At 48.5% G+C, this 10,000-nt stretch overlaps 2 protein-coding genes across 2 annotated transcripts in view; one reads left to right on the top strand and one right to left on the bottom strand.

Moving 5' to 3' along the window:
* Window positions 1-3,086: 3,086 nt before the first annotated feature.
* On the bottom strand, window positions 3,087-6,319 carry LOC139414240 (uncharacterized). The gene is made up of 3 exons (XM_071162142.1): window positions 6,133-6,319; window positions 4,191-4,427; window positions 3,087-4,105 (listed from the first exon to the last, which is right to left on the bottom strand). The coding sequence occupies exons 1-3, from the start codon at window positions 6,317-6,319 to the stop codon at window positions 3,087-3,089; spliced, it is 1,443 nt and encodes a 480-aa protein (XP_071018243.1).
* Window positions 6,320-6,522: 203 nt separating this feature from the next.
* Window positions 6,523-10,000, top strand: part of LOC139414230 (ciliary rootlet coiled-coil, rootletin family member 2) — a 103,665-nt gene continuing 100,187 nt past the window's right edge. The window contains exons 1-2 of the mRNA XM_071162131.1: window positions 6,523-6,548; window positions 6,860-6,964. Coding sequence (XP_071018232.1) covers window positions 6,523-6,548; window positions 6,860-6,964 — 131 coding nt within the window. The remainder of the gene's footprint in view (window positions 6,549-6,859; window positions 6,965-10,000) is intronic.

Here is a 10,000-nt window from a genome sequence, read left to right as displayed (position 1 = left end):
CAACCCAGGGAGACAGAACCACTTTAACCCAACCCAGGGAGACAGTACCACTGTAACCCTTTCCATGAGCAGTGTACAGTACGGCTGAAACCCATTATTAAGCGTCTGGATGCAGGCCAACCCAACCCATGACCAAACCACTGCAGCCGTAACCCTTTCCATGCTCGTTGGACAGACTGGGCAGTACATGGCCTGATGTCTGGCTCCTTTGGTTCTATTTTACTGTAAACTGGCAGTATGACCTTGGACTCCTGATGTTTTGTATCCGGGGTCAGAGTTAGGAGTATCTTTGACCTGAGATAACAGTACAGGATGAGTGTTAGAGATGCATTATCTCTGCAATAACATCCAAGCTGTCTTTGTTAAATTGCCTAAATGTCATAATCAGATTATATTCCGTTAGTTTTGATCTCTTCTGGAGAACATATTGTCAGATTGTTTCATTAAACGACCGAATACCATGACAATAAATGATGTTGTTGTTTATGTTGTTCATAAATATTATTTTTTATTTTTTTTAGCTCTGCCACATAAATACTGTGGCAGCAAAGTTTGGCTCGACCGCAAAAAGCTGTCAGAGTGGCCTCTCCAAAGGCTCTCTTGTAGCTTTACGGCATCAGAATCAAAGCGTTGTAGCTCATTCATGTACTTTGTAATATGTTTGAAGTCAGACAATGCAAGGAGTGGCACAAATCATAAATATCATTCATATAAAAGGCCCTAATGTAAAACACATGTTTTTAAAGGGCAGAGAACGTAAAATGCTGCTTCCCAAATTGCATTCTATTCTCTATATAGCGTATTACTTTTGACCAGAGCCCAATGGGCCCTATTCCCAATTGGCCCTATTCCCAATTGGCCCTATTCCCAATTGGCCCTATTCCCAATTGGCCCTATTCCCAATGGGCCTTATTCCCAATGGGCCCTATTCCCAATGGGCCCTATTCCCAATGGGCCCTATTCCCTTTGAGCCCTATTCCCTATGGGCCCTATTCCCAATAGGCCCTATTCCCCATGGGCCCTATTCCCAATGGGCCCTATTCCCTATAGGCACTGGTCAAAAGTAGTGCACAATAAAGGGAATAGGGTACCATTTTGGACGCAATCAAAGCCTTTCACATCTGAAACACAACCAGGACCAATGGCACAGACACTAGAAGGAAAGAAAACTATTATACAACTGTAAAAACCATGTTGAAATATAAAAGCGTGCCCTGGATTGGGAAGTCTGTTTTTTATAAATTGCATGTTGAGAAATATTGCACGACGGCTGTAGAGTGTTACAGTATGGGTGTTACAGGGCTATGGAGGGGTGTAACAGGCATATGGAGGGGTGTTACAGGGCTATGGAGGGGTGTTACAGGGCTATGGAGGGGTGTAACAGGGCTATGGAGGGGTGTAACAGGGCTATGGAGGGGTGTTACAGGGCTATGGAGGGGTGTTACAGGGCTATGGAGGGGTGTTACAGGGCTATGGAGGGGTGTTACAGGGCTATGGAGGGGTGTAACAGGGCTATGGAGGGGTGTTACAGGGCTATGGAGGGGTGTAACAGGGCTATGGAGGGGTGTAACAGGGCTATGGAGGGGTGTTACAGGGCTATGGAGGGGTGTTACAGGCCTATGGAGGGGTGTTACAGGCCTATGGAGGGGTGTTACAGGGCTATGGAGGGGTGTTACAGGGCTATGGAGGGGTGTTACAGGGCTATGGAGGGGTGTAACAGGGCTATGGAGGGGTGTTACAGGGCTATGGAGGGGTGTTACAGGGCTATGGAGGGGTGTAACAGGGCTATGGAGGGGTGTTACAGGCCTATGGAGGGGTGTTACAGGGCTATGGAGGGGTGTAACAGGGCTATGGAGGGGTGTTACAGGGCTATGGAGGGGTGTAACAGGGCTATGGAGGGGTGTTACAGGGCTATGGAGGGGTGTTACAGGGCTATGGAGGGGTGTTACAGGGCTATGGAGGGGTGTTACAGGGCTATGGAGGGGTGTAACAGGGCTATGGAGGGGTGTAACAGGGCTATGGAGGGGTGTAACAGGGCTATGGAGGGGTGTAACAGGGCTATGGAGGGGTGTTACAGGGCTATGGAGGGGTGTTACAGGGCTATGGAGGGGTGTTACAGGGCTATGGAGGGGTGTTACAGGGCTATGGAGGGGTGTAACAGGGCTATGGAGGGGTGTTACAGGGCTATGGAGGGGTGTTACAGGGCTATGGAGGGGTGTTACAGGGCTATGGAGGGGTGTAACAGGGCTATGGAGGGGTGTTACAGGGCTATGGAGGGGTGTTACAGGGCTATGGAGGGGTGTAACAGGGCTATGGAGGGGTGTAACAGGGCTGTAGAGTGCTGTAACAGGGATGTAGAGGGCTGTAGAGTGTTACAGTATGGGTGTAACAGGGCTATGGAGGGGTGTTACAGGGCTCTGGTGTAACAGGGCTGTGGAGGGCTGTAACAGGGCTGTGGAGGGGTGTAACAGGGCTGTGGAGGGCTGTAACAGGGCTGTAGAGGGGTGTAACAGGGCTGTGGAGGGGTGTAACAGGGCTGTAGAGGGGTGTAACAGGGCTGTAGAAGGGTGTAACAGGGTTGTAGAGGGCTGTAACAGGGCTGTAGAGGGGTTTAACAGGGTTGTGGAGGGGTGTAACAGGGCTGTAGAGGGGTGTAACAGGGTTGTGGAGGGGTGTAACAGGGCTGTGGAGGGGTGTAACAGGGCTGTAGAGGGGTGTAACAGGGCTGTAGAGGGGTGTAACAGGGTTGAAGAGGGGTGTAACAGGGTTGTGAGGGGTGTAACAGGGCTGTAGAGGGGTGTAACAGGGCTGTGGAGGGTGTAACAGGGCTGTGGAGGGGTGCAACAGGGCTGTAGAGGGGTGTAACAGGGCTGTGGAGGGGTGTAACAGGGCTGTGGAGGGGTGTAACATGGTTGTAGAGGGGTGTAACAGGGTTGTGAAGGGGTGTAACAGGGCTGTAGAGGGGTGTAACAGGGCTGTGGAGGGGTGTAACAGGGTTGAGAGGTTTGCTTCAGCCCTGTTTTAGGGGACCACGGGGTCAGCCACAGAATGGAGAGAGGCTTGTCATGAGCGTACACTGAGGCTGGTCATGAGCTAAACTGAGGCTGGTCGTGAGCGTACACTGAGGCTGGTCGTGAGCGTCCACAGAGGCTGGTCGTGAGCGTACACTGAGGCTGGTCGTGAGCGTACACTGAGGCTGGTCGCGAGCGTACACTGAGGCTGGTCGCGAGCGTACACTGAGGCTGGTCGCGAGCGTACACTGAGGCTGGTCGTGAGCGTACACTGAGGCTGGTCGTGAGCGTACACTGAGGCTGGTCGTGAGCGTACACTGAGGCTGGTCGTGAGCGTACACTGAGGCTGGTCGTGAGCGTCCACTGAGACTGGTCGCGAGCGTACACTGAGGCTGGTCGCGAGCGTGCACTGAGGCTGGTCGTGAGCGTACACTGAGGCTGGTCGTGAGCGTACACTGAGGCTGGTCGTGAGCGTCCACTGAGACTGGTCGTGAGCGTCCACTGAGACTGGTCGTGAGCGTCCACTGAGACTGGTCGTGAGCGTCCACTGAGACTGGTCGTGAGAGTCCACTGAGGCTGGTCGTGAGCGTACACTGAGGCTGGTCGTGAGAGTACACTGAGGCTGGTCGTGAGGCTGGTCGCGAGCGTCAACGGAGGCTGGTCGCGAGCGTCAACGGAGGCTGGTCGCGATCGTACACTGAGTTTGGTCGCGATCGTACACTGAGTCTGGTCGCGATCGTACACTGAGGCTGGTCGCGAGCGTACACTGAGGCTGGTCGCAAGCGTACATTGAGGCTGGTCGCGAGCGTACACTGAGGCTGGTCGCGAGCGTCCACTGAGGCTGGTCGCGAGCGTACACTGAGGCTGGTCGCGATCGTACACTGAGGCGGGTCTTGAGCGTACACTGAGGCTGGTCGCGAGCGTACACTGAGTCTGGTCGCGATCGTACACTGAGGCTGGTCGCGAGCGTCCACTGAGGCTGGTCGCGAGCGTCCACTGAGGCTGGTCGCGAGCGTACACTGAGGCTGGTCGCGAGCGTACACTGAGGCTGGTCGCGAGCGTACACTGAGGCTGGTCGCGATCGCACACTGAGGCTGGTCGTGAGCGTACACTGAGTTTGGTCGCGAGCATACACTGAGGCTGGTCGCGATCGTACACTGAGTCTGGTCGCGTTCGTACACTGAGGCTGGTCGTGAGCGTACACTGAGTCTGGTCGCGATCGTACACTGAGTCTGGTCGCGATCGTACACTGAGGCTGGTCGCAAGCGTTCACTGAGGCTGGTCGCGAGCGTTCACTGAGGCTGGTCGCGAGCGTCCACTGAGGCTGGTCGCGAGCGTCCACTGAGGCTGGTCGCGAGCGTCCACTAAGGCTGGTCGCGAGCGTACACTGAGGCTGGTCGCGAGCGTCCACTGAGGCTGGTCGCGAGCGTACACTGAGGCTAGTTGTGAACACAGCTACGGTATGTATCCCAGGAAGTGCACTGCTTATGACCAGAGCCCTATGGTCCAATATAAAGGGAACAGGGTGCCATTGGGACATCCCCAGTGTGGCCCCCGGAAAGCCCTTTAAGACCCCTCCATTAGAGTGGATTGGGGGGGAGGGGTTTTACCCCCGTTCTTTTACAGTCTTCAATGAATGGGTGCGTTGTGAGGAACAGTGCAGGCTCACTTGACCACGAGGGTGATGGGGTTTAATGATGTAGAGCAGAGTGGGTGTAGGTTATGAGGTTGGTGAGTTAAAGAATAGAGAAAAGGGGGAGGAAGGGGGGAAGGATAGAGGTACCTCAGCCTCACCCTTCCCTCCCTCCCTCCCTCCCTCCCTCCCTCCCTCCCTACCTCTCTCCCTATCTCTCTCTCCCTCTCTCCCTCCCTCTCTCTCTCTCTCTCCCTCTCTCTATCTCTCTCTTCCTCGCTCCCTCCCTCTCTATCTCTCTCTCCCTCCCTCCCTCTCTCTATCTCTCTCTCCTGGTCTGGCAAGAAGCCCACATGCTGTTACTGTGCTTATGAATCAGAGAAACAGCAGTCAACATCCTTTCACTCAGACCCAGAGCAGAGCAGCCAGAGTAGGGACCTGGATGGGATTTAGACTGGGCTAACGAGGGACCTGGATGGGATTTAGACTGGGCTAACGAGGGACCTGGAGGGGATTTAGACTGGGCTAACGGGGGACCTGGAGGGGATTTAGACTGGGCTAACGAGGGACCTGGATGGGATTTAGACTGGGCTTACGAGGGACCTGGAGGGGATTTAGAGTGGGCTAACGAGGGACCTGGAGGGGATTTAGACTGGGCTAACGAGGAACCTGGATGGGATTTAGACTGGGCTAAAGAGGGACCTGGAGGGGATTTAGACTGGGCTAAAGAGGGACCTGGAGGGAATTTAGACTGGGCTAACAAGGGACCTGGAGGGGATTTAGACTGGGCTAACGAGGGACTTGGAGGGGATTTAGACTGGGCTAACGAGGGACCTGTAGGGGATTTAGACTGGGCTAATGGGGACCTGGTCGCTATTTGGGGGTTTTAGGCTGGGTTTCTGTACAGCACTTTGAGATATCAGCTGATGTACGAAGGGCTATATGAATAAATTTGATTTGATTTGGACCTGGAGGGGATTTAGACTGGGCTAATGGGGACCTGTAGCGGATTTAGACTGGGCTTACGAGGGACCTGGAGGGGTTTAGACTGGGCTAACGAGGGACCTGGAGGGGATTTCGACTGGGCTAATGGGGACCTGGAGGGGATTTAGACTGGGCTTACGAAGGACCTGGAGGGGTTTAGACTGGGCTAACGAGGGACCTGGAGGGGATTTAGACTGGGCTAAAGAGGGACCTGGAGGGTATTTAGACTGGGCTAACGAGGGACCTGGAGGGGATTTAGACTGGGCTTACGAGGGACCTGGAGGGATTTAGACTGGGCTAACGAGGGACCTGGAGGGGATTTAGACTGGGCTAACGGTGGACCTGGAGGGGTTTAGACTGGGCTTACGAGGGACCTGGAGGGGTTTAGACTGGGCTAACGAGGGACCTGGAGGGGATTTAGACTGGGCTAATGGGGACTTGGAGGGGATTTAGACTGTGTTACAGGGGGACCTGGAGGGGATTTAGACTGGGTTACAGGGGGACCTGGAGGGGATTTAGACTGGGCTACAGGGGGGCCTGGAGGGGATTTAGACTGGTCCTCAGAGGGACCTGGAGGGGTTGTGGAGGTCACAGGGTTTTTGAGTTTAGAGACGTCCAAGATAGAGGGTGTGGTCTCCTGTAACTCCCTAGTGATTGGCTGTGAGGGAAATGGTTTGACCGGTGTCCACATATGCGTCTGCAGTTAAAACCTAGCTAGAGATATTGTACTGTTATGCTAAAGATTACTTGATCCTAAATTATATTACATATGATTTGCGTAGCGGTAATTTGCGTGGCTTTTCCAGCTGTAAAACCAGTGTGCTAATCACTGTGTAATGTGTTAACTGTCGAAGATTAGACGATCCGTCCACTGACATCCCCACGCACTCATGGATGGCTCATGGGTTCATACACAGAAGGTTGGGGTGGTTACGATCTACAATTCACCATTTACTGTTTGCTGACTCAATAGATAAACAAACATTCAGGTTTGAAAATGAGAGACAAGACCGAAGATATGTTGTGAGCCAACGGTATGCTATTGGCCTGCACTGTGTGTGGTCAGGTGTGCAGGGATATTTTCCCTGGGGGGATTAATTATCATCAGTGTCATATATGCAGAGATTATTAAAGTTATCAGATTGGTGCCTAGTTGACGGGACGGGTGACAATTCCCTGGTGTTCCATAAGTCCGTGTTGGAGGGCTCCTAGTTTTCCTGCTTATTTCCAGGTATCTTACAGCCAGGATTTTTGAAAGACAAGAGGATTCTGGGAAAGTTATCAACATTTTGAAACTCTACATGTGCCTGTACCTTGACTACTACAACCTGGAGTGGTACCATGTATCACCAAGTAGAATTTTACCATGTAGCACTGCAAGGCTCTAAAACCTTACATAATAGCAAGTAGAATATTACCAAGTAGAATATTACCAAGTAGTATATTACCAAGTAGTATATTACCAAGTAGAATATTACCAAGTTACCAAGTAGAAAATGACCAAGTCGAATATTACCAAGTAGAATATTACCAAGTTACCAAGTAGAATATTACCAAGAAGAATATTACCATGTAGAATATTACCAAGTAGATAATACCAAGTAGTATATTACCAAGTAGTATATTACCAAGTAGAATATTACCAAGTAGTATATTAGAATATTACCAAGTTACCAAGTAGAATATTACCAAGTAAAATATTACCAAGTAGAATATTACCAAGTAGTATATTACCAAGTTAACAAGTAGAATATTACCACGTAGAATATTACCAAGTACTATGTTACCAAGTTAACAAGTAGAATATTACCAAGTAGAATATTACCATGTAGAATATTACCAAGTAGTATATTACCAAGTAGTATATTACCAAGTAGTATATTACCAAGTAGAATATTACCAAGTAGTATATTACCAAGTAGTATATTACCAAGTAGAATATTACCAAGTTACCAAGTAGAATATTACAAAGTAGAATATTACCAAGTAGAATATTACCAAGTAGAATATTACCAAGTTACCAAGTAGATTTTTACCAAGTAGAATATTACCAAGTAGTATATTACCAAGCAGAATATTACCAAGTAGTATATTACCAAGTTAACAATAAGAATATTACCAAGTAGAATATTACCAAGTAGAATATTACCAAGTAGAATATTACCACGTCAAATATTACCAAGTAGCACTGCAAGGCTCTAAAACCTAACATAATAGCAAGTAGTATATTACCAAGTAGTATATTACCAAGTAGATTATTACCAAGTAGTATATTACCAAGTAGTATAATACCAAGTAGTATATTACCAAGTTAACAAGTAGAATATTACCACGTCGAATATTACCAAGTAGAATATTACCAAGTTACCAAGTAGCATATTACTAAGTAGAATATTACCAAGTCGAATATTACCAAGTAGAATATTACCAAGTTACCAAGTAGAATATTACCAAGTAGAATATTACCAAGTTACCAAGTAGAATATTACCAAGTAGAATATTACCAAGTTGCCAAGTAGAATATTACCAAGTAGAATATTACCAAGTTACCAAGTAGAATATTACCAAGTAGAATATTACCTAGTAGAATATTACCAAGTAGAATATTACCTAGTAGAATATTACCAAGTAGCACTTACAAGGCTCTAAAACTGAATATTTTACCAAGTAGATTAATACCAAATAGCACGACAAAGATTTAACCAGGTAGGCCAGTTGAGATAAAGTTCTCATTTACAACTGCGACCTGGCCAAGATAAAGCAAAGCAGTGCGACACAAACAACAACACAATAAATAAGCGTACAGTCAATAACACAATAGAAAGTCTGTATACCATGTGTGCAAATGGAGTAAGGAAGTAAGGCAATAAATAGGCCAATAGTAGCGAAGAAATTACTATTTAGCAAATTAACACTGGGGTGATAGATGTGCAGATGAGGATGTGCAAGTAGAGATGTTGGTGTGCAAAATATAAATAAACCTAGGTATTTGTTGTTGTCCACACGTTCTAATTTAGAACCGTCCAGAGTAGTGATGCTGGTCGGGCGAGCGGTGTGGGCAGCAATCAGTTGAAGAGCATACATTTAGTTTTACTAGCGTTTAAGAACAGTTGCAGGCCACGGAAGGAGTGTTGTACAGGGTTGAAGCTCGTCTGGAGGTTTGTTAGCACAGTGTCCAAAGAAGGGCCAGAAGTATACAGAATGGTGTCGTCTGCGTAGAGGTGGATCAGAAAATCACCAGCAGCAAGAGCGACATCATTGATGCATACAGAGAAAGGAGTCGGCCCAAGAATTGAACCCTGTGGCACCCCCATAGAGACTGCCAGAGGTCCGGACAACAGGCCCTCCGATTTGACACACTGAACTCTATCTGAGAAGTAGACAGGTGTCTTTTATACAGGTAACAAGTTCAGACAGGTGCAGTTAATACAGGTAATGAGTGGAGAACAGGAAGGCTTCTTAAAGAAAAACTAACAGGTCTGTGAGAGCTGGAATTCTTACTGGTTGGTAGGTGATCAAATACTTATTACATGCAATAAAATGCTAATTAATTACTTAAAAATCATACAATGTGATTTTCTGGATTTTTGTTTTAGATTCCGTCTCTCACAGTTGAAGTGTACCTATGATAAAAAATTACAGACCTCTACATGCTTTGTAAGTAGGAAAACCTGCAAAATCGGCAGTGTATCAAATACTTGTTCTCCCCACTGTAAGTCTGTAACAGTTTGGGTCTATAGTGTCACCCCCTTTGAAGAGGTGGATGACCGTGGCAGCTTTCCAATCTTTAGGGATCTCGGACGATAAGAAAGAGAGGTTGAACAGGCTGGTAATAGGGGTTGCAACAATGGCGGCGGATAGTTTCAGAAATAGAGGGTCCAGATTGTCAAGCCCAGCTGATTTGTACGGGTCCAGGTTTTGCAGCTCTTTCAGAACATCTGCTATCTGAATTTGGGTGAAGGAGAAGCTGGGGTGGCTTGGGCAAGTAGCTGCGGGGGGTGCGGAGCTGTTGGCCGGGGTTGGGGTAGCCAGGAGGAAAGCATGGCCAGCCGTAGAGAAATGCTTATTGAAATTCCCGATTATCGCAGATTTATCTGTGGTTTCCTAGCCTCAGTGCAGTGGGCAGCTGGGAGGAGGTGCTCTTATTCTCCATGGACTTTACAGCGTCCCAAATGTTTTTGGAGTTACAGCTACAGGATGCGAATTTCTGTTTGAAAAAGCTAGCCTTTGCTTTCCTGACTGTCTGAGTATATGGGTTCCTGACTTCCCTGAAAATATCGCCGGGGCTATTCAATGCTCATGCAGAACGCCACAGGATGTTTTTTGTGCTGGTCGAGGGCAGTCAGGTCTGGAGTGAACCAAGGGCTATATC

The sequence above is a fragment of the Oncorhynchus clarkii genome, chromosome 1, assembly GCF_045791955.1.
Source record: "Oncorhynchus clarkii lewisi isolate Uvic-CL-2024 chromosome 1, UVic_Ocla_1.0, whole genome shotgun sequence".
Classification (NCBI taxonomy): Eukaryota; Metazoa; Chordata; class Actinopteri; order Salmoniformes; family Salmonidae; genus Oncorhynchus; species Oncorhynchus clarkii.
The sequence above is the reverse complement of the archived record's forward strand: the minus strand, read 5'-3'. Positions and strand labels throughout refer to the sequence as shown.